The sequence below is a fragment of the Salmo trutta genome, chromosome 18 (assembly GCF_901001165.1).
Source record: "Salmo trutta chromosome 18, fSalTru1.1, whole genome shotgun sequence".
In the NCBI taxonomy this organism is placed as follows: Eukaryota; Metazoa; Chordata; class Actinopteri; order Salmoniformes; family Salmonidae; genus Salmo; species Salmo trutta.
The window spans coordinates 29,084,692-29,110,173 of NC_042974.1; the positions used below are offsets into that span (position 1 = coordinate 29,084,692).

A 25,482-nucleotide genomic window follows, 5' to 3' on the forward strand; every position below is an offset into this window, starting at 1 on the left:
TCCCTCTGGGCCAGCTGCTCTTCTAGGTGGGCTATCCTGAGCCTCAGGGGCTCCGTGTCCCACACTGGGCTGCCCTGAGGCTCCACCTTGAGGCTGGAGGCCAGGCATCTGTCCTCTGGCCGTGGGGCTTTGATTGAACCGTTGCCCATGGCCAGCTGTTGGCTGGCCACCATAGGAAAGCTCTTGGTCACCCTCGTCTTGTCACTGATAGGTCTCCGTCTGGTGAAAAGTCTCCTTTCTCCTTGAGAAGAATGTTATGCTTTATGTTACGGCCGGCTCTGTCCTTTTTGGGGCTCTAATCGAGATTTGGTAGCTAACAAAATCAATGGCGGCACGCTGGAGATCAGGGCACCTGGGGACGTGCCCTGCGTGCCTGGTCGGTATTTGGCCATGATTACTACAAGTTTAGATAGCTAGCTAGACTAATTTACCAATCTAAACAATTGTTAACTTGTTGGATAATTGAGTGAACATGGATAATTGACATAGATAATTGAGTGACTGTAAGTGACTGACATAACAAGATAAAAATTGCTGATGCACAACCACATTTCAAACTTGCACCTTGTGTATTCTACTATTCTAACTATTTCTTTTTCTCCCCAATTTTGTGATATCCAATTTCGATCTTGTCTCATCGCTGCAACTCTCCAACGGGCTCGGGAGAGGTGAAGGTCGAGTCATGCGTCCTCTGAAACATGACCCGCCAAACCGCGCCTCTTAACACCCGCCCGCTTAACCCGGATGCCAGCTGCACCAATGTGTCGGAGGAAACACCGTTCAACTGATGACCGAAGTCAGCCGACAGGTGCCGGGCCCGCCACAAGGATTCGCTAGAGGACGATGAGCCAAGTAAAGCCCCCCGGCCAAACCCTCCCCTAACCCGGAAGCCGCTGCGCCACTCGGGAGACCTATTCTAACTCTTAACAGTAAGTTGAGACCCCGACTGAGTTTTGCGGAGAGAACATTTCGCAATTTTATAACACATTTCATGCAATTCTACAAATTTTGCCATGGGCAGAGGGAATTTTTTTTTACAGCTAATTTCCTGTAATTCTACACCTTTTGCCATGACTTATGCCATGTTAATGATGTCTGAGTGAGAGTGACTAACAAAATCAATGGGGGCCCCCTGGAGGTCAGGGACCCTGGGAATGTGCCCTGCATGCCTGGTCGGTATAGGGCCATGATTACTACAAGTTTAGATAGCTGGCTAAACTTCCTTACCAATCTAAAAATTGTTAGCTGACAGAGCTAATTGAGTGACTGTCAGTGACTGACATAACAAGATAAAAATTGCTGATGCACAAATGACAAAATGTTGAACTTGCACCTTGTGTATTCTACTATTCTAACTCTAAACAGTAAGTTAAGTAAGACCCTGACTGAGTTTATAAAAATCTAATATTTTGGGGGGGGGGGTTGGGGGCCCCGTAGCGGCCTGGGGCCCTAAGCAACTGCTTATACCTGGAGCCGTCCCTGCTTTAATGTTAAAATAGATGTGATCAGCAACAGATCATCTTGAATAGATTTTGAATCCACAGGAGATACATCCCTACGATAATATTTAATTGACAAACTATCTCTAAATTTCCAAGCATCAATTGCATTTGGTTTAACCTCCAATGAATGAAACTTGGTGAAAAAATACTGTACAAGCCAATGACTGTGTAAATAAGGAAGTCGATATTCCTGCATTCATTGCACGGAACTTATACAATAGCTTACAAATGGAAACGTTAACATATCTGAGATACAGTGTATCACTATATCTTGAGAATGTTACTCTAGAGCAGTGGTTCCCAAAGTGATGTCTGCAGATGAGGTACTGCAGGGAGTCTGCGACCAGATCTTAATATATATATATATATAAAATTACATGGTATTGCATTCTCTAAATGTCTTCAAAAATGTATTTAATCTGTTGTTGCTAGCAATATTCCCATCCCCAAATATCTAATTATATGTATATTTTTCCCCATGGCAGCAAAATGTGTATAATTGCACGAAAATAGTTTTAAAACTGCTAAACGTTCTCTCTGCCCCAAGGAAAAATGTATAGATTTGCAGGAAATTTGCTTTAATTCTGCAAAAATGTCTCTTTGATGCGGGGGGGGGGCTTTAAAATATTTTTTCCCCATGGCCCAAGACTTCATTAGTCCGGCCATGCACTGCAACAGTAATAGTAAAACTGCTTGTATACCATTTTTAATCACACTATAAAGTTGGAGTTGTATTCTGATATTATGTGGGTGTCCCTGAAGTATTTGCTATCACAAAGGAGGTCCCCTGATGCAAAAAAGTTTGGGGACCCCTGTTATAGAGAATGCAATAATTACCATTCTATGAAATTGAAACACTGACATGCATACAGTATGCTGCAGCAACACAACAAAAAGTATGACTAAAAATGACATGTATATATGGTAAACATGTTGTAAAATCATAAGTTCACACAGCCACACATCAGAGCTTGTCCTATCATAGCCTAAATGAAATTGCACTGGCCTGCAATACATCACAACAATAGCCTAAGTTGTAGCTATATTACTTACAATATCGTCGAGTACGTTCCTGGTTTCTCAAAATGTAATGCAGTATTTCATAAATGTAATGAACGAGCATCTCCAGATGTTCAAACACCTGCGAAAAAATAAAGACGGTCATCTCCCTTGAATGGACTGTGATCTGTGACATCCTCCTCAGAAGCTTGTTGTCTTATGTGGAAATAATGGTACTCCTACTCGGTCCAATGACGGCAAGAAAAATCAAGGCTATCTCTGGTGGCTACCCCTGGTGGTCGCATGGTGTTTATCAATGTAGAAACTGAGTTGAATACTGGCCATATTCATATCTTGCGTTGATATTATACGTTTACATGGTGGCCAGGCGTATGTCTTGATTACCTCTCTCAAAGTTCAGTAGATTAGCATACAATTGACTCATTTTTATCAGAATAGATGCTCTATGCCATATTGAGCAGTCCTTAGGCTACTGCAGGTTATTTACACTAGGTTTAATTGAGGATGCCTCCAGCAACAACAATTTAAAAATGATAACTCAATTCTTTATTTTTTTGGAATTATTGACAATGTTCTCAAAATGTGACATGTATTGAACAGTGAAATAACAATTGGCAGTCAGTGACGTACTCCACCATTTAAGATCTATAAAAAGTAAAAACATTTTCTGAAAAAAAAACAACAACTGTTAAAACACCATTGACAGCACACTCAACGAAGTTATTAAAACCTACCGAACTCTGGATTAGATCGATTTAATTCAAAGGGTTACGGATGACTCACATTGTATCTCAAGAAACAACATTTTTAAACCTCAGTTTAATGTTAACGTTGCAAATTGTATTCATTTTCAAGAGTCTGTAACACCAGAGGGAATTATAAAAGGTCACTTAACTGACAGAATTCCTCATCTTGTGCAGAATTGGCATATCAAATATATGCCCACATATGGTGTATAGTTATTTCGCTGTTGCTATTAAATGGTAAAATAGTGCTTCTAAACAATAATATCAGCATGCAGATGGTTTTTACATCAAATGCATTGAAATAAATGCCCTCATATCAGTTCTCAGTTAGCTACTGAAACTGATAGATTGTCACACAAACTGGTTTTAAAATATTCTACATCTTCATTTCTACCTAGCATACATACAGTATAGATAGTTAAGAGAAAACAACATGTATGTCAACAGCAGATGAACTATTATACAGTACTGTACAATAATCTCTAAAAATGCTTTCTAATCCTGAATCTCCTAAATGTCTTTAAAAGCTCAGAATGGTGATGGCATCAAAAAGAGATACATCCACTTTATACAAAACAGAATGCATTGAGCATAGACTGGCATAAACATATCGGTAAAGTCAACCAGTGATGAACCACATAACTTTACAGTTGATACAACACCAGTCCTAAAACAAATCTGTGTACTCTTCATATAAAAAGTGAGAGTGAATTAATTGCAAATTGTCTTTGACAAAAATGAATAATGAATCGAGGACTTAATTTGAGTTTTTGCAGCAGACAACAAAAATGCTTATGAAGGACACATTTTTTGTTCAGTTCCAGAAATAATTACGCATGACCTATCATCAGTTAATAGGTGTTTTTCATGAATGACTTGTTGTAATAGATCATTGTTAAATACTTATATGCATATTACATGAAGAGTACACTTAATATATTAACACAACACAATATAACATCAAGACACAGTAAAGTTGTACCAATTGGGAAATGTATACCAAAGAAACATAATACAAATAATACTTGTAATAATAATGTCCAGAAAATATCTGGTAAAACTAAAGAGTACTGCCATCATTGTGCAAAATGTAAGTGAGAAAAAGCTGAAATGAAATGCACACCAACTTTCAAAGATGACCCTAAAGTAAATGCACTAAGGTGACTGCTGTTTTGAATGAATTGCTACAAAATAATGAATGATTCTTAGTATATGTATATTCAATCTTCATAGGATTATTCTGGTTAATTAAGGACTGTGGGCTGTATTGGTGACGATGGACTCTCTTGTTAAAAATATTTGAGGTGAACTAAATCATCTATTAATCAAATGAAAAGCATCAAATGGCCCAACTACACATGTATTATGTATCATTGCACAAACGGGCTCCACTAAATAAGTACGAATTTTAATCTTTGGGAGGACAACTTCTTGTTTAGAGCATTCCAAATAAATGGAAACATTCATCAATTGTTAAACACAACAATTGTGGGCAACACTTTACTTTAAGTGACATTTACAGTAGTTACTTTAATACAGTAACAGCACTTTACTTTAAGTGACATTTACAGTAGTTACTTTAATACAGTAGCAACACTTGACTTGATCCACTCTTATAAGGACCAGGTTCCACAGAGGTTTTATAGGAGCAGTTCATGTGCAGTTACATGTGAATTTAAATACATTCAGAATCAACTTCGTGTAAAGTATGAACAACATACTTTAGTAAGCCTAGTTCTCAGACTTGATGTGACAACCACAATAACTGCCCCTTGTTCGCAATACACCATTTGTTCTGTATTCACCACTTTGAATATTCAAATAATTATCTTATGTGCATTTGGATTGAGTTGTGCAAAGGGGTAGAAGACAGTTGTCAATATGACATAAGGAATGCTTCTGTGCATTAGATTATTTTAGGAAACAGGAAAGTTTGTGTTAAACATAGTAAAAGGCGCAAGATATCATAGTCGTTGACAAGATGGACATACTGGCAGTTCAGACTTCAGACGTTGTTTTCACACAAGAACGTCATTAAATTGTAGATCAGCTCCAATTAAAACGTCACAGGCGACCTAAATAAGCAATTCATTCGATTCAAAATAATCTCGGCGTCTGTTATCACCTGTCCAATAACTCCAAAACTGGTCTGCTGCCTCCAGCCACAACAACAAAAATCAAGGGATCTTTCTTTCATCAGTATTCAAGAATAAAATTGTTTGGAGGAGCTGTTCAAGGTTACAATCTTATATAAAGATGTGCCTAAAATAGAAATAAACTTTCTTATGGTTCATATCGATATTTAAGGGCGACAAACAGTAACCGTAAAGCCCACTGATTCATGCAGACAGGATGAACGTGTTCAAATTATTCCAGTTGAAATTAGCTGCCCAAAATGATGCATGATGTCTTGCATTTAGTATGGCATTTCTCAGGAATATGAATCAAGTTATTCTAGAATACTCATTGAAAGCTGTCAGTATGACTGCTGACATGTATTATCTAAGACAGTCTAAAAATGTATATATCAATGAGTATTTCATATGCTTGATATGTTCTGACGCCGGTTTTTGGAGAGGCTCCCATGTCACACCAATGTAATATATATACAACAACACGGAGTGAGCACTTTATAAAGTGTGAACCCTCACCTACTGTACAATACTTACTCTTTCAGCATTGATATGGTGAGTATTACACCTCAGTACAAGAATGTAAATAAATGTAATATACTATGTATTTTGTATATATAATGTATACCAACAGTATAATGCTCGTACTAAAGTTCTTCCTTGGGCACAGGTCAGGCAACATAGCTACATAAACAGTTTGTTATATGCCTGCAGCACCCAGGATAGTAGAGAAGGCAGTGAGTTTGATATCAGGAATCATCAAAAGCGTTTCCATTTGTTTTGTTTTTTGGTTTGTCTTGGAAACACATGAACAGGGAGAGAATATTTCTGTATGTTCTGTGAGCTGCTCTGAATTCTTGAATCACAGTTGTTGGTGTCAAATAAAACACAGGGAAGTGTACACTATAAAAGGTTAATGTCTTACTTTCACATAGTGAATAAAGACAGATGAAAATCAAGCATATTCATCTCAAAGAAATGCATCCGTGTCTCTCTGTGGCTTTGACAGCTTTTCGACCCTGAGAAGCCTTCAACAAAAAACTTCAAAGGAAACTGAAATCCTTTTGTTTATTGACTTCTTACTGAAGCCACTGGAGCCCCCCCCCCCCCCCCCCCAACATTACTGGCTCTGTCTTCAGTCGGCTGGAAAATCTTTGAGTAAAATGGCAACCACAGGTCGGGTCAAAACTCAAAGATACCTCCAAATGTCTTCAAGTTTCCATTTTGTAGCTTTGAGCGAAATGTCGCTGAGCAGACCTCTTGAACCTCTACTACTTGGCCAGTTGGAAAGGATTTTGACCCTTTTAAGGAAAAAGAGGTTCATGTCAATGGATAACTACTTCCATACTACCAATCTATATGCCTTTCCCCCATTCATGTGTACTGTAGTGTGACCTCACCTCAAACAGCACAATCCATGCTTTTTTGGCACACACACATTCAGGTCACTACAAACCAGAGCAGGGCAATGAAATTAAGAGACTTACATGCACACTTCCCACAATTCATGTTAAATGGAACATTTGCATATCAAAGGCATCCCCAGATCCACAACTCTGCATGGTATTCAATGCAAAGTGATGCAACAAAAAATGAGGTACAATCACTCCCCTATTGTGACAGTGAAGCTAACACTTTTAATGTGGCTCTATATTCCAGCATTTTGGATTTGAGGTGAAATGTTTTATATGAAGTGACAGTACAAGAATGTCACCTTTTATTTGAGGGTATTTTCATACATATGTTTTATGGTTTAGAAATGAATGCACTTTATGTACAGTATCTAGTCCACCCATTTTAATTTGTCATAAGTATTTAGACAAATTCACATATAGTGTATAACATATAGTCAAAAATGAAGTATTTGGTCCCATGTTCATAGCATGCAATGACTACACAAACTTGTTGGATGCATTTGCAGTTTGTTTAGGTTATGTTTGGGATTATGTTGTGCACAATAGAAATGAATGGTAAATAATGTATTGTGTCATTTTGGGGTCACTTTTATTGTAAATAGAGACACAGATGCACAAAGATCATACCCCCAAGACATGCTAACCTCTCATCAAAACAATAACATGGGAGGTTAGCATTTTATATCATACCCCCAAGACATGCTAACCTCTCACCATTACAATAACAGGGGAGGTTAGCATTTTATATCATATCTCCAAGACATGCTAACCTCTCACCATTACAATAACAGGGGAGGTTAGCATTTTTTTTGGGGGGGGGAAATGATATTAATGCCTCTGTAACAATCTCACTCATCATTGTTTGCGATTTATTCATGATTATCCGTAATCATGGTAGCATGCATCCATATTAATGTAGAAGTGTTCAGAAACATATTATATTCTTATTCACAATACAAGTGACTGCGAAATGAAACAATACATTATTTAAGAGGGCAGTCCATAAGAGCAGACAAAGGATATCAAGGATCTGGAAAGATTCTGTATGGAGGAATGGTCTCAGATACCTCTAAATGTGTTCTAATCACAGTTTAGAAAAAGGCTCAGTGTTGTTATACTCACAAAGGGAGGGTGCTAGTGTATTGAAAACAGGGGTGCCAATCATTTTCACCCCTATCTGTTTTTGACCACTATTACTTTTATGATATATTTCTCAGAGCAATTGTATTAGTATAAAATAATATAATTTCCAAATTTTTTGCAGTGTACAATATAGCTCAGTATTTGTATTATATATGTTATACAGTATTTTTTGCTCATCTTTATCAAGGGTGCCAATAATGATGGTCCTGACTGTGTGTTATTTAAAAAAAATGGGATGTTTATTTCTAATTGTCATGTTGAACATAATAGGTCAACAAACACACATGTCCATTTGAACACTGATTCTCAATGGTTTCCCATGAACAATGGGTTGAACTCTAACACAAGGAGGGCAAGGCAGGGGGACAAGGCACATGCTAGTATGAGGTATAAGAACCTGATGAAGACTTTATTGAGGGTGGTAATCTGACAATCTCTTAATCTAGCTATACATTTCCAGGCAGAGCAGAACACAGAGCTTTTTTTACAATGAGCAGCGGTAATGGGGCAACTCTTCTCCAGTCCCCTTCATCCATTTCTTCAATACTGATTCATAAACACAGTTAGCGAGGGCGACGTAGACTACTACATCCTATAAAACAGCTGTAATTAACAAGTCTGGTTTTTCTTAACAAAAAATATATATTTATTGTCCATTAATGGCTTTCTTCATATAAATACATGGATGAGGTACACTGGCCGTAGAGGCTATGTGGCTGGTTGCAGCAGCACGCCTTAAGGGTGAGCAGCAATATTTCAGTCATCCAAGAGAAAGCTTGTAACATGGGTTCGTCTCAATTTGATAACGTTCTAACGAAAAGGCAAACACCTACGGTTAAAGAGAGCCTGATAGTGAAAAAGCAGGAGGTGGCCCCTTAGATTTGGTCCTCAAAAGATATTTACAGATAACTTGGACAAATTGAGGTCAGGTTATATGTGAAGCTATAGCTTAGAATGGTTGGTCACTCTGGCTGTATAACTACTCAGCCAGTGAAAAAGCAGCAAATGCTAAGTATTTGTTTTCTATTTAAAAATGGCAGTTTTGCCATGGTGGAAACAATTAAAGCTTGAAATGGTCTGGCAATCTTAGTTGAAACCACCTTCATGAGATCCCCTTTCAGAGAAAGCGACAAAATGTGCTTGTGTGGCATGCTGGATATTCAGGATACTTTATGGGTTTATGATATCAGAAATCCTAAACGGTTAAAAATCGGATGAGATCCATGGGTATCTGTGTGCTAGTGATTCAAATGGCTATACTGTACAGTGCAGACTAAATACAGTGCTGTCTGTCACCGTGACTTGAGTTGTGTACATATTTAGACAGGAATTATTTGCGGTGCTGTTCATTTTGATAGTTTTGATCGCTACAAAGAGGGTTCAACTAAGATATTTCAATAAGCTAACACTTCATCTTTCCAGCCCCACAATTCAGTGCAGCATGGTCACAACAAAACAAAATCACATGATACAATAAGTTAATAGGCAATATCCATTCACATTATGCACAAATATCATGCATACTGTATGTAGCCACATTGTAATTCTTCCTTATTCAAACATGTTGACAAAATGCATAGCTATAAAATAAAATCCAATACATAAACATTATTACAAGTAATAAAAATAAACAATCTGTACAAAACTCCTGGCATATTGTTATGATTTTCTTTTTCTTCCATCAATATAAGAAAGCACATACAAAGTACAAAAATAAATATTCTATGTACAATCACACATGCCACCTCGAAGTTATCGTCACTGCAAGGAGAAAACAAGAGGCAACAAACCACACATTAGTTCATGCAATGTTCATTGAGGACATAATGAACATGAATACAATTAATAATAAGCACTTTTCTACAGTATAAATTAAGAAATTATAGATGATGTTGTTGATTATAGCATGGGGATCATTTAAAAAGTAGAACTGCCAAGCACTTTATCACCTCAAGATGCAGATAATGTTCACAGCAGGAAATCAACGTTCTTTCACTTACTTTATTCCAACACCCTGATACTGGTAGGCCGTCATCCCCCTAAGGAAAGAGAGGGAGTGAGTAATAAAGATACACTCTGAGGTAACACTTTACATTAAGTTGTTCTAACACAGATATAAACTTAAGGTAATGTGTTACCCACACTGCTAAGACTGTAGAATGTGACTTAATGTACAGTATAACACAACGCAATTTACTGTTGAATAAAAATGCTTTGGTCAGGATAATACTATTGTGTGTGTATATGTGTATAATATTTATGCAATGTACTATGCATATTGTGTTAAAAAGCAGCAACAAACAAGTAGTGGTACACATGGGCAACTGACTTTTTCTGAAAGTGGGAGAGCAAAAATGTTATAGCATTTACAATATTAAAATAATTTTCCTGCAACGCTGTTTCTTAAAACCTGTTGGGGCTAGGGGGCAGTATTTGCACGGCCGGATAAAAAACGTACCCGATTTAATCTGGTTACTACTCTTGCCCAGAAACGAGAATATGCATATAATTAGTAGATTTGGATAGAAAACACTCTAAAGTTTCTAAAACTGTTTGAATGGTGTCTGTGAGAATAACAGAACTCATATGGCAGGCCAAAACCTGAGAAGATTCCATACAGGAAGTGCCCTGTCTGACAATTTGTTCTACTTCTAGGGCATCTCTATCAAAAATACAGCATCTCTGCTGTAACGTGACATTTTCTAAGGCTTCCATTGGCTCTCAGAAGGCGCCAGAAAGTGGAATGACGTCTCTGCAGTCTCTGGGCGAAAAAAAGCAGGAGTTTTTGTGTGTGGTCAGGCTGAGAACACTGACACTGAAGTGCGCGTCCATAAGGACTCCATGTTTTTCTTTCAGTCTATGAATGAATATAACGTCGCCCGGTTGGAATATTATCGCTATTTTACGAGAAAAATCGCATAAAAATGGATTTTAAACAGCGTTTGACATGCTTCGAAGTACGGTAATGGAATATTTTTAATTTTTTTGTCACGAAATGCGCCCGCGCGTTACCCTTCGGATAGGGACCTCAACGCGCGAACCAAACGGAGCTATTTCAATATAACTATGGATTATTTCGAACCAAAACAACATTTGTTGTTGAAGTAGAAGTCCTGAGAGTGCATTCTGATGAAGAACAGCAAAGGTAATCCAATTTTCATAGTAAATCTGAGTTTGGTGAGGGCCAAACTTGGTGGGTGTCAAATTAGCTAGCCGTGATGGCCGGGCTATCTACTCAGAATATTGCAAAATGTGCTTTCGCCGAAAAGCTATTTTAAAATCTGACACCGCGATTGCATAAAGGAGTTCTGTATCTATAATTCTTAAAATAATTGTTATGTATTTTGTCAACGTTTATCGTGAGTAATTTAGTAAATTCACCGGAAGTTTTCGGTGGGTATGCTAGTTCTGAACATCACATGCTAATTTAAAAAGCTGTTTTCTTTATATAAATATGAACTTGATTGAACAAAACATGCATGTATTGTATAACATAATGTCCTAGGAGTGTCATCTGATGAAGATCATCAAAGGTTAGTGCTGCATTTAGCTGTGGTTTTGTTTTTTGTGACATATATGCATGCTTTGAAAATGGCTGTGTGATTATTTTTGGCAGGGTACTCTCCTGACATAATCTAATGTTTTGCTTTCGCTGTAAAGCCTTTTTGAAATCGGACAGTGTGGTTAGATTAACGAGAGTCTTTTCTTTAAAATGCGTCCCACCTTGCCCAGGGAGGTTAACAGGGGGAATCCATATTTATGAACAGAACACAAGTATTTTTCTTAGGTTTTGTCACAATAAATTATATTGAAAACGTTTTTTAATTACTTGTTTACTAATCTACTACCTTCCCTGAAAATCCCACCCATAGTGATTGATTGACAGATCTGAAACCCTACCAACTCTGAGACTGTCACAAATATCCTGCTCCTCCCTTGACAATCCCACCTACAGTTATCGACTGTCGGGCCACAATGTGGCCAGGATAACACATGACAATGATGAAAAAATAAATTAATAAAATAAAATTATAAATTAATAATACTGTTTTACCTAATAAGGATTTTAATTATAATTTTGCACTTGGTAGGTTAATAAAAAGCATTGTTTAATTGCACATTGAGTTTTTGTCTTCTTTTTGTCAAAAATAATGCGATCACAATAATGTAGTACAATTACAAATTACTTTGGTTTATCTTTAACCACAAATTCTTCTCAATATGGCAGTGTTATCTGGAAGGGCATTGAACAAGAACTGTCAACTTAAAAAATTCCAACTGGAGTTTTGCATTTAAATGTGATCACTGATTATGTTCACATAAAAATAATATTGCCAATGTATTATTAATTTACCATTATCATGATCAAATTAGAATTTTTTTGGGCAGCTCTATATATCCATAAATTGCGGCCCTGAATCTGCAACAGAAATAATAAAATGTAGCTCCGATAATATTGATCATATTTGAACAGTTTGGGCTAGAGCAGGGGTCTTCAACCATTTATTTCATAAAAATGACTTATTCAAAAATATTTTTTGGGGAGCTACTCATATACTGCCTGCATGTTTTCTTATTGTGTAGGCCTAATTTGATAAATAGAAACAAAGAACAGCACAGCATACATAACGGAATTGTGTTTTGTTTGTTAAAACCACACAAATCATTCTACTGTAGCCTACCTTGAGAATCTTTCCTTTTTAAATGATGAGAGAATAAAAAGGTTTTACATTTGAACAAATATGTAGCCTGCAGTAACAGGAATATGCTACTATTTTGCAATTACTCACAAATGGTCATTTTGAACAACAACCACAGTGAGTAGGCTATATATTTGACAAGAAATAGTGAAGAAACAGAATAATCATGAAAAGTATGAGGAATAACAAAAGTGTATTCTCAGCAAGCACATTATTTGACCGTTCCGCTTTTACTCCAAGGGATTTTTTTGGCACCGTTTTTTGAAGCATTGTCACCATGAAAAATTATCTTGTCTCAGAAGCATACGTATTTGATGGAAATAGGGTAGAAATGGCTTATTTTGTCAATTTTACTTACCAAGCAGAGCTGTTTGTTTTATCTAGATACAAATGATCCTGTGCTTTGTGGCGCATAGGCACATACTGAACAGTGCATTCAGAAAGCATTCAGACCTCTTCACTTTTTCCACATTTTGTTACGTTACAGCCTTATTCTAAAATTGACCAAAAAAAATGTATCTTATCAATCTACACACAATACCCCATCATGACAAAGCAAAAACAGGTTTGTAATTTTTTGCAAATGTATTAAAAATAAAAAACTTAAATATCACATTTACATAAGTATTCAGACCGCTTACTCAGTAGTTTGTTGAAACACCTTTGGCAGTGATTACAACCTCGAGTCATCTTGGGTATGACGCTACAAGGTTGGCACACCTGTATTTAGGGAGTTTCTCCCATTCTTCTCTCCAGATCCCCTCAAGCTCTGTCAGGTTTGAAGGGGAGCGTCGCTGCACAGCTATTTTCAGGTCTCTCCAGAGATGTTCGATCAGGTTCAAGTCCAGGCTCTGGCTGGGCCACTCAAGGACATTCAGAGACTTGTCCAGATGCCACTTCTGTGTTGTCTTGGCTGTGTGCTTAAGATCGTTGTCCTGTTGGAAGGTGAAACTTCGCCCCAGGCTGAGGTCCTGAGAGCTCTGGAGCAGGTTTTCATCAAGGAACACTCTGTACTTTGCTCCGTTAATCTTTCCCAGCAGTCCCTGCTGCTGAAAAACATCCCCACAGCATGATGCTGCCACAACCATGCTTCACCGTAGGGATGGTGCCAGGTTTCCTCCAGACGTGATACTTTTACTGAGGAGTGGCTTCCGTCTACCATGAAGTTGGTTTTTGCTCTGACATGCACTGTCAACTTTGGGACATTATATAGACAGGTGTGTGCCTTTCCAAATCATGTCCAATCAATAGAATTTACCACAGGTGGACTCCAATCAAGTTGTAGAAACATCTCAAGGATGTCTCATTGCAAAGGGTCTGAATACTTATGGAAATAAGGTATTTCTGTTTTTTATTTTTAATACATTTGCAAAATTTCTAAAACAGGTTTTCGCTTTGTCATTAACAAAATGAGGAAAAAGTGAAGGGGTCTGAATACTTTCCAAATGCACTGCATGTAGCCTACACAGCTTGACAACATTGCAACTGCAAAGCGACAATGGTGTGCTCGCATATGAGGCTCACCCAGGACTGTTACTTTTGTAACTGAATGAAAACATTTTAACAATGTATTTTAACAGATTGATGATGTTAAAGTAGATGGCAAAATGCAGAATGGTGTTAAATGCCTGTAAACAACTTGGGGGGTGAAATTATTTCACAGATTTAATCATGTAATATTAGGCCTACTGATTATTTCTCAATTTGCGAGCCCACAAGCTACCTGACATGCAGTTTTCTGCAAAGGTGCAACCTTTCATACGCTAATGGGAGGCTACTCAGAATCAGAGGCTGCCATACAGCAAAGCCAAGACATGCCCGGGCCGTGTTCAGGCAAAGTGAAATGATACATGCCGCTCAAATGATATGTAACAACACCATTGGACCAACACCATCGGATATGACACAACGATACAAATGTAACAACAGGACAAAATAGATCAACTATTTTTTTGCAGGTGCCTTTTCAGTTTATACACCAATGGTGCAACTAGTGCTTTCTATCTGCACTGAACTAAAACAGTGGTGCAACTAGTGCTTTCTATCTGCACTGAACTAAAACAGTGGTGCAACTAGTGCTTTCTATCTGCACTGAACTAAAACAGTGGTGCAACTAGTGCTTTCTAACTGCACTGAACTAAAACAGTGGTGCATCTAGTGCTTTCTTTCTGCACTGAACTAAAACAGTGGTGTAACTAGTGCTTTCTATCTGCACTGAACTAAAACAGTGGTGTAACTAGTGCTTTCTATCTGCACTGAACTAAAACAGTGGTGCAACTAGTGCTTTCTATCTGCACTGAACTAAAACAGTGGTGTAACTAGTGCTTTCTATCTGCACTGAACTAAAACAGTGGTGTAACTAGTGCTTTCTTTCTGCACTGAACTAAAACAGTGGTGCAACTAGTGCTTTCTATCTGCACTGAACTAAAACAGTGGTGCAACTAGTGCTTTCTTTCTGCACTGAACTAAAACAGTGGTGTAACTAGTGCTTTCTAACTGCACTGAACTAAAACAGTGGTGCAACTAGTGCTTTCTATCTGCACTGAACTAAAACAGTGGTGCAACTAGTGCTTTCTATCTGCACTGAACTAAAACAGTGGAGCACGGGAGCGAAGCAAAACTTTAGAGTGGTCAAAACAATCCATCTCGAGGCGACAGGGTGCAATCGACACAATCGCTTCATTATTATATAATATTTCAAATGGACACATCTATTTTAATACAATCTAGCTCAAAACATTATTAATCATTGAAAATTACCCAATGGATGATGATCATTTTGCACCCCCACTTTTTCACCAGAAAGTGGGGATGCAGCAGCTCCATTTGCTCCATTGCTCAGGCGCAGTAGTAGATGTGTATGTGTGGAAATACTCTATAGTCTAAATTCCTTCAAACTGTACTTTTTACCCCTTTTTCGTGATATCCAATTGGTAGTTACAGTCTTGTCCCATCGCTGCAACTCCCGTACGGACTCGGGAGAGGTGAAGGTCGAGAGCCATGTGTCCTCTGAAACACGACCCTACGACCCTACCAAGAACATCCCGGCCGGCCAAACCCTCCCCTTAACCCGGACTGCGCTGGGCCAATTGTGCGCCACTTCATGAGTCTCCCGGTCGTGACACAGCCTGGGATCGAACCCGGGTCTGTGTGATGCCTCTGGCACTGCGCCACTCGGGAGGCCTCATTCAAACTTTTATTTAGAAATAGGGTTTAAGCCCAGTCACTTGGCTGTTATTTTCTTTCATCTGGCAACTTCTATGAATGAATCAAACCTTCCATTCCCCTTCTCCTTTTCAATACACAAACTCAAAACAGGGTTCAATGAAAATCAATGAGGAGACCCTGGTTTTTCCAAGATAATCTTTCCCAATACAGTTCTGTTGGCCAAAAAGGTAAGGGACAAGGTGGGGAAAGGGTGCCATGCGAGTGTGACAGGGATACAAATAAAGCCATTAACTATTAAGAGCATTTGACATTTTCAAACAATAGTCACTGAATGGATCATGGGTTGTGATCAAGAAAATAGACTCTGTCACACACCACAAATTAGTGTAGGTGTTCTGCTGGCCTTGCAAGACAAAATAACAACATTCTCAGCAAATCTATTATTAATGTTAGTAAAAGTGAAAAATCATGATGCACAGTTCATCTAAACAAGTGTTCTAAGCAGTATTTGTAGTAAATAGCTACGTCTTGAGCAAGAACCTGAAGTGTGTGCATGCCTACTTGGTTAATAAAGGCGTTGCTTTTTCGGGGTAAGAACCTGTTACATAACTAACGATACTAATCTGTTACTTCAATGTCATTTTCACGCAGCGCTGTTATATTAGCTTTTACTCATACCTACAGCAAAGTGAATACGAGAGTGAAGGGAATTGTGGTTAGGGAAGCCAAAGTGCTGGATTAGGGAAGGAAGAGAGGAAGCATACCACAGGACAAGGGGCATCCAGCCCATCCAGGCCAGGTAGGCCCGGTTCACCCTTCTCTCCTTTAAAGCCTCGGAAACCCTGTTTGTGAAATCAACTTTGTAAACATTTGCACATTGCCCCTCCTTTAGGAGCAGTACCCCCTGCTGGCCAATGAGAGGACCTGCTGCCGCTCCATGAACAGACCGAAGCCTGTCACTACAGACGCACTTAAACATGCAAGTGGCCTGAGACTGACAGGAACAGACTCAATGGAGAGAATGGGCCATGTTCCTGTTCGTCTTACCCCTGAAAAGAAAACCCCCGCTGATAGTTTATGGTCCCTGGTCCTGGGGTAATTATTCAGAACTAATAATCATCCAGCCATTCACTGAATACCAAATTATCATCACTGCTGCAGTTTGTATCGCTGGACTTAATACTGTAGAGGACTTTAGGACCAAAACCACTTCAGGGTCTATTAGAGTCGATTATCATCAGAGGCAAAAGGAAGTCAGAATCAGAATTCAGAGACTACTGACTGTCACTGCAGGTTATATGGCATTCTGAGGATCGCTTCTTCCTTTTGTCTCCTGGCTGCACATTGAACGCAGGACATACCAACGGACAGGGGGCATCTAATCCGGGTGCTCCTTGGTCTCCCTTATCCCCTTTAGTTCCCCTGTTGCCTTTCTTGCCCCTCTCTCCCTGAAAACAACATTGCATTAAAAGAGACAGTCTTTAGTTCCTCCTTGCTGACTCATCCACACAGTAAGCAAATGTGTGTGTTTTTTTAAAAGCACAATCATGAAGCTTGAATTCTTCCCTAAGTAATTTAGACATTTTACAGGTATTTAAAGATTGATGTGCTTTTTTGGGCTTACGAAGAAGAGTACTGAAGTTTAAGAATTTTGTGGTGGGGAAAGTAAGTGGAGGGAGTTAGGGAGTAGGGATACAGGCCAATGCTATTGGTGAGCGGGTTCCTTAAGTGTCTAATGTAACCTTCACAGACTTGTTGCAGGAATGGAAACACTTTATCGGTTCATCAAATACCACTGTATAGATTATTACGAGGGTATCACTAGCCCTAACACAACATAGACTTGATGACCCACATAGTACCATAACAATATCTTAATTGTCATATATCACATTTAGAAAGCAGGCTCTCTGCGGTGCATTGTCCTCTACTGCGAGTGACTGACCATCATGTTTCACTGCACATACCATACTCTAGACCTGACAAAGAACATGACCACAAACCTCCTCTGAGTAAAGACACCATTGATTATGTCCAGTTGCCCAATTATAAAGCCAGCACAGTACAAAATATGGCATAGAAATGGCAGAAATAGTATCGCTCTACTACTTTCCCTTATCATCCCAATCCCAAAAAATACTCTTTCCATTCTCCGAAAATGAGAACCAAATGATGAAACGGAAAGACGCTGTTGTTTGTGTCCACTGAAGGTGGCTGGACTGGCTGCTAGCGGGCTACAAGTAAACAAGCCACTTAGAGTATTCAAAAGCTAATATTTTTCTTTCAAGAAATGTTATTCCTATACTGCTGAAGTTACAGTTATATTTACAGGTATAACTGTACGGTTTACAATAAATTCTAAATTCATTAACCTAGTTCTCTACTGGGCGCAGATCAAATATTTCCAACCAAAGCAAACTATTCTATATAGTGATCAAAATGTATAAAACCTGACCACATTGTCATTCAAACATCCGCTCACCAAGATCAAGGCGTTTGAATGGGTTGGATTAGGGGCTGGACGAGTTTATCAAGAAGGAATTGGAAGAATAATAAACCCTGGCAAACATGTAAGCCCTCTCACAACTTTGCCTCAACGTTGCCTGAAAAACATCAACATTGGCTAACGTTGCGGCAACATTGTGGGAACATTACTTGTCAGCCAAGGGAGAGGAGATTACAGGCTTCGCAGGGAAGGTAAATGGTAAGAGGAGGAAGAGGATGAGGAAGAGGTGGATGAGGAAGATGAGAAGGAGGAAGATTAACCCGAGACTACGACATTAGAATGCAGGAGGAGCAGGTTGCCAGGGTGTGTGAGAGGGAGAGAGAGGACAACACGACCCGACAAAAAGAGCCACGGGAAACAGAGCAGGGTGGAGGGGAGGAAAAGGGGATAGGAAGACCTGCGGAAACAAAGGAAAACAGGACAAAAGTAAAAACAGCACCAGGATCCCACAGCCGGCCACAGCACCTCCAACTGGTTTAGCAAAATACCTCATAATATCAATCTCTTATCCCTTCTTGACACCCCAACGTAGCAAATATATTTGTTACACAAATAGGAAGTACACATAACTGTCAATGTCATATATTTCCTGCTGTCAAGAGCACAGTTGGAAGTGCTGGGAGGGTCAATGACATGTTGTGACTTTTAAGTAGGGAGTCAGAATATTAAATGAGATGTTAATAGGAAGGAAACAAACATTCTCCAAGGGGAAGGGGGAGGACATGGGTAAAATATTATTTAATACATTGGTATAATTAAAGTGCATACTCCTATTTTATTTTGCAGTGACTATTTTACAAAATGAGAGTATAGCATTCTGTTATTACCTGAAGTAAGAACAAAATATTCAGATATGACGGCACAAGGTAAACCAAGGACAATTTATAAGACAACGTTTTGACTGGTCTTCAGAGTAAATAGAATATAATTTTGTAAGTTCTTTGATGTGTCCGTTCACATGTTCCAGTCATCTCATTATCAAGGTTGAACATTTTCAATCTCTTTTGATCTCTGACTTAATTTATACTACCTCTGTCATATTTGCGTATTTGAACAAGATTCATTGAACTCTGAGGTAAAAAGGCCACTGCAAAGGTAAAGGACATATGAATATAATTTCTTCAAACATCACTTTTGCTATATGAATCACATAAACTCACATACTATCAAAGAGCACATCTCTTTTTTCCTCTGTAGTAATGGGATATTCAGAAGATGAGGCTATTGATGTTCACATGAACATTTTTATTCAGATTTGCCTAATTAAGAGAGCCTTTGAATCCACCATGGTCCTGCTCATATCACTTAATACAGGCCTCCCATGGTCCTGCTCATATCACCTAATACAGGCCTCCCATGGTCCTGCTCATATCACCTAATACAGGCCTCCCATGGTCCTGCTCATATCACTTAATACAGGCCTCCCATGGTCCTGCTCATATCACCTAATACAGGCCTCCCATGGTCCTGCTCATATCACCTAATACAGGCCTCCCATGGTCCTGCTCATATCACCTAATACAGGCCTCCCATGGTCCTGCTCATATCACCTAATACAGGCCTCCCATGGTCCTGCTCATATCACCTAATACAGGCCTCCCATGGTCCTGCTCATATCACCTAATACAGGCCTCCCATGGTCCTGCTCATATCACTTAATACAGGCCTCCCATGGTCCTGCTCATATCACCTAATACAGACCTCCCATGGTCCTGCTCATATCACCTAATACAGGCCTCCCATGGTCCTGCTCATATCACCTAATACAGGCCTCCCATGGTCCTGCTCATATCACCTAATACAGGCCTCCCATGGTCCTGCTCATATCACCTAATACAGGCCTCCCATGGTCCTGCTCATATCACCTAATACAGGCCTCCCATGGTCCTGCTCATATCACCTAATACAGGCCTCCCATGGTCCTGCTCATATCACCTATCACAGGCCCACCATGGTCCTGCTCATATCACCTATCCTAGGCCCACCATGGTCCTGCTCATATCACCTAATACAGGCCTCCCATGGTCCTGCTCATATCACCTAATACAGGCCTCCCATGGTCCTGCTCATATCACCTATCACAGGCACACCATGGTCCTGCTCATATCACCTATCCTAGGCCCACCATGGTCCTGCTCATATCACCTATCCTAGGCCCACCACGGTCCTGCTCATATCACCTATCCTAGGCCCACCATGGTCCTGCTCATATCACCTATCCTAGGCCCACCACGGTCCTGCTCATATCACCTATCCTAGGCCCACCATGGTCCTGCTCATATCACCTATCCTAGGCCCACCATGGTCCTGCTCATATCACCTATCCTAGGCCCACCATGGTCCTGCTCATATCACCTATCCTAGGCCCACCACGGTCCTGCTCATATCACCTATCCTACGCCCACCATGGTCCTGCTCATATCACCTATCCTAGGCCCACCATGGTCCTGCTCATATCACCTATCCTAGGCCCACCTTGGTCCTGCTCATATCACCTATCCTAGGCCCACCACGGTCCTGCTCATATCACCTATCCTAGGCCCACCGTGGTCCTGCTCATATCACCTATCCTAGGCCCACCATGGTCCTGCTCATATTACCTATCCTAGGCCCACCATGGTCCTTCTCATATCACCTATCCTAGGCCCACCACGGTCCTGCTCATATCACCTATCCTAGGCCCACCATGGTCCTGCTCATATCACCTATCCTAGGCCCACCATGGTCCTGCTCATATCACCTATCCTAGGCCCACCATGGTCCTGCTCATATCACCTATCCTAGGCCCACCACGGTCCTGCTCATATCACCTATCCTAGGCCCACCATGGTCCTTCTTATATCAACTAATATAGGCCCACCATGCTTTTAAGCTTGACATTCCAATGGGCTTGCAATTGAACAACTATTATGGATCTTGAACAACCAAAAAGACAAATGAAAAATGAGTACTGCTTTTCAATGAAGACTATGTGGGAGAATAATATTTAGTGTTGAGTAGGAGCATGGAGGATCAGCAGCCATTTTAAATAGTTTATCATAAGTACTAAATGTACTTAATTAGTACAGAACATGTTTACGTCCTGTTGTTGGAACAATAATATTTTGCTCCGGAAGACACATCATTGTCAGCTGTTGTCTTACCCGGTTCCCTTTGAATCCTTGTGGTCCTACTAAACCCTGAGAAGTGGAAATTAAACACATTATGAGTTCCTGTGCAAGCAGTCAGAGACGTTACCGTGAGGTATATCTTTGTGCTGTCAATCAATTTGATCCACTCATTCCCTTAGACTTGATTAAGAGAAGATTCATGTTTTCTCTGTCACTTTTTTAAAATGTATTTGATGTTCTTGATACTTAGGTAATTGTACAAACTACTTACAGGGGTGCCTTGAGGCCCAATTGGTCCTGGGACTCCTGAATCTCCCTTGAAACCCTGAAAAAAAATTAAAAAATAAACCATTCATCTCAACTAGATAAATAAGCTGTTTTGTCTGAAAGCTCTTGTGTGGTGTGTGTGTTACTTTTGCGTGTGTGTGTTTGTATGTGTGTGTGTACATGTGTCGGTGTGTGATGGTGATCAGTGATGTGAGTACTCACTCTATCTCCCTTTGGTCCTGCTGGTCCTGCCACACCAACTGGTCCTATTAGACCCTGTAAGGTAAGGACAAGACCGACCCTCAGTGGATGCAGACATTACAATGGGAGGACATCAAAATAAAAATGAATTACTTCATTTCCATCATCAATAGCTCAACAAGCTTTCTGGAGCACTTAAAGAGATTCTCCAGTACCTTTGTATGCTTTTTAGCCAGTAGTTCTAAAAGTAGCACTAACGATCCAAAAGTGGCCCCTGAAAATTGCTAGGGGGCTGGCACACAGTTGATTTCAAACTTGGTATTTTGTTCGCTAATTGAGGTAAGACCGTAATTCTGCTCATAGATTATGCATGTATGAACTACACATTGTGTCAGAGGAAGGCCCTAAAAATGGTCAAAGACCCCCAGCCACCCCAGTCATAGACTGTTCTCTCTGCTACCGCACGGCAAGCGGTACCGGAGTGCCAAGTCTAGGACAAAAAGGCTTCTCAACAGTTTTTACCCCCAAGCCATAAGACTCCTGAACAGGTAACCAAATGGTTACCCGGACTATTTGCATTGTGTGCCCCCCCAACCCCTCTTTAGACTACTGCTACTCTCTGTTCATCATATATGCATAGTCACTTTAACCATATCTACATGTACATACTACCTCAATAAGCCTGACTAACCGGTGTCTGTATATAGCCTTGCTACTCTTATTTTCAAATGTCTTTTTACTGTTGTTTTATTTCTTTACTTACCTACACACATACACACACACACATACCTTTTTTTCACACTATTGGTTAGAGCCTGTAAGTAAGCATTTCACTGTAAGGTCTACACCTGTTCAATTCGGCGCACGTGACAAATAAACTTTGATTTGATTTGACACATCCAGGCCCGAAGCAGGGGGTTTAAAAAAAGACTTTCTTTGTCGCCAAAGTACCGGAGCATGTCTTTAAGTGCCAAAAGAGTAGTTATCCATTTCTGTTTCGGTTTACCATTATCAAATAATAACCTATTGATTAGGTAGTGGTCTTCTCACGGTTACCCCACTGTGCATGTTATACCAAGCTTGTTGAGCTAAAGAATGAACAGTAACAAAAAAGGAGAAAAACATTGAGTTCAGCTGCAGCTCTCTCTCTGTGTGGAAGTCAGGATTCAACAGGAGGACCTTGCATCTCAGGCAGATAATACAGTATGTACAGCATATAGCATTGGGGAGCCATAATGCCATACTGTCCTGTATGCATATCAACATGCAGCATGAGCATCCCAGCATGCTCTCCTGGTATGACATCACAACGCCAGTTCAAAGCTTTACACTGCAGGAGAGACACTGTTAAGACACCTGTTTTGAAGATTTGCAATGGCATGAACTCTGACACTCAATGGCATGAACTCTGACACTCAATGGCATGAGCTCTGATTGCGTAACTCAAATGTCCTTATAAATCTTCCATTGACATCAACACATGATTTAGGCAGAAGTCTAGGTTATACATGCAAATCTCAAGCTAGGATTCAACCTGTAATGAACAAGGGGACTATTTCTTGCTCTTTACTGCTTCTAAGTACTGAGAGCAAACGCATCAAAGGGCCCATTTTAGTACCCTGACACGTTCCATTGCCATACAGACATGGGACACAGTCATGTGAATATCATCCCTATGCCAGAGCAATCCTCGAAGAGTGCCTAAAAACAGAAATGCTCTCTCTGCAGACAATCAGACAGATAACAGAAAAGGACAAGCATGGAGGAAAGCAAGCAGACAGGCAGACAGACAAGACACCAGCGCAGACAGACAGACAAGCAAGTCGTGTGGGGAGCAGAATAGGGGAGGAGAGGCGGGGTAGGGGAGGAGTGTGTGTTGGGGGGTACAGGACTTGCGCCACTCACCACTCGACCAGGCCTGCCGTCTAAACCATGAGCTCCCTGGACAGTGTGTAAACAGTTAGAGAGCAGAGGTGGGAGGGAGGTGGTGGGAGAGGGGGAGGAGGTGTGGAGAGGGTTGAGGGGGGTGAGTGAAGCAGTGATTCGTGTGACTCAAAGAACACATCCAGTTGTTGATGAAGGGTGATGGTGTTGTGATGACATGAGAAACAGTAACTGTCAGTAACTCCTTTTATAGCTGCAGTTGATTATCTCTATCAAATAATTTGTTTTCAGTGTCTTTCAGATACATATGCATGGTTCATCTTCTTTCTATGGTTGATGCCCCATATTCAAAGCAGTTTGAATCATGTGCAGTGCATTCGGAAAGTATTCAGACCCCTTGAATTTTCCCACATTTTGTTACGTTACAGCCTTATTCTAAAATTGATTTGTTTTTCCCCCCTCATCAATCTACACACAATACACCATGATGACAAAGCAAAAACAGGTTTTTAGAAATGTTTGCAAATAAAAATCAGAAATATCACATTTACATAAGTATTCAGACCCTTTACTAATTTCTTTGTTGAAGCACCTTTGGCAGAAATTGCAGTATCGAGTGTTCTTGGGTATGACGCAACAAGCTTGGCACACCTGTATTTGGGGAATTTCTCCCTTTCTTCTCCGCAGATCCTCTCAAGCTCTGTCAGGTTGGGTGGGGAGCGTCGCTGCACAGCTATTTTCAGGACTCTCCAGAGATGTTCGATCTTGTTCAAGTCCGGGTTCTGGCTGGGCCACTCAAGGACATTCAGAGACTTGTCCCGAAGCCACTCCTGCGTTGTCTTGGCTGTGTGCTTAGGGTTGTTGTCCTGTTGGAAGGTGAACCTTCACCCCAGTCTGAGGTCCTGAGCGCTCTGGAGCAGATTTTCATCAAGGATCTCTCTGTACTTTGCTCCGTTCATCTTTTCCTCGATCCGGACTAGTCTCCCAGTCCCTGCTGCTGAAAAACATCCCCACAGCATGATGCTGCCCCCACCATGCTTCACCGTAGGGATGGTGCCTGGTTTCCTCCAGACGTGATGCTTGGCATTCAGGCCAAAGAGTTCAATCTTTCAATCTTTCTGTCTGTTTCATCAGACCAAAGAATCTTGTTTCTCATGGTCTGAGAGTCTTTAGATGCCTTTTGGAAAACTCCAAGTGGGCTGTCATGTTCCTTTTACTGAGGAGTGGCTTCCGTGTGGTCACTCTACCATAAAGGCCTGATTGGTGGAGTGCTGCAGAGATGGTTGTCATTCTGGAAGGTTTTCCCATCTCCACAGAGGAACGATAGAGCTCTGTCAGAGTGACCATCGGGTTCTTGGTCACCTCCCTGACCAAGTCCCTTCTCCCCCGATCACTCAGTTTGGCTGGGCGGCCAGCTCTAGGAAGAGTCTTGGTGGTACCAAACTTCTTCCATTTAAGAATGATGGAACCCACTGTGTTCTTGGGGATCTTCAATGCTGCAGAAATGCTTTGGTACCCTTCCCCAGATATGTGCCTCGACACAATCCTGTCTCTGAGCTCTACGGATAATTCCTCATGGCTTGGTTTTTGCTCTGACATGCACTGTCAACTGTGGGACCTTATATAGACAGGTGTGTGCCTTTCCAAATCATGTCGAATCAATTGAATTTACCACAGGTGTACTCCAA

At 40.3% G+C, this 25,482-nt stretch overlaps 1 protein-coding gene across 19 annotated transcripts in view; it reads right to left on the reverse strand.

Moving 5' to 3' along the window:
• Positions 1-6,525: 6,525 nt before the first annotated feature.
• LOC115153152 (collagen alpha-1(XIII) chain) overlaps positions 6,526-25,482 on the reverse strand; it is a 118,808-nt gene continuing 99,851 nt past the window's right edge. For 15 of the 19 annotated variants that reach the window (XM_029698256.1, XM_029698262.1, XM_029698257.1 and 12 more), the window contains 7 exons: positions 23,816-23,851; positions 21,932-21,985; positions 21,714-21,767; positions 21,476-21,511; positions 17,188-17,274; positions 9,959-9,997; positions 6,526-6,701 (listed from right to left, as the gene is read on the reverse strand). In XM_029698256.1, the coding sequence (XP_029554116.1) occupies positions 6,672-6,701; positions 9,959-9,997; positions 17,188-17,274; positions 21,476-21,511; positions 21,714-21,767; positions 21,932-21,985; positions 23,816-23,851 (336 nt within the window). In that variant the 3' untranslated portion in view covers positions 6,526-6,671. Of the gene's footprint in view, positions 6,702-8,175; positions 9,720-9,958; positions 9,998-16,590; positions 16,669-17,187; positions 17,275-21,475; positions 21,512-21,713; positions 21,768-21,931; positions 21,986-23,815; positions 23,852-25,482 lie in introns of those variants that run through there. The other 4 variants (XM_029698258.1, XM_029698269.1, XM_029698253.1 and 1 more) reach the window with 3 other exon arrangements.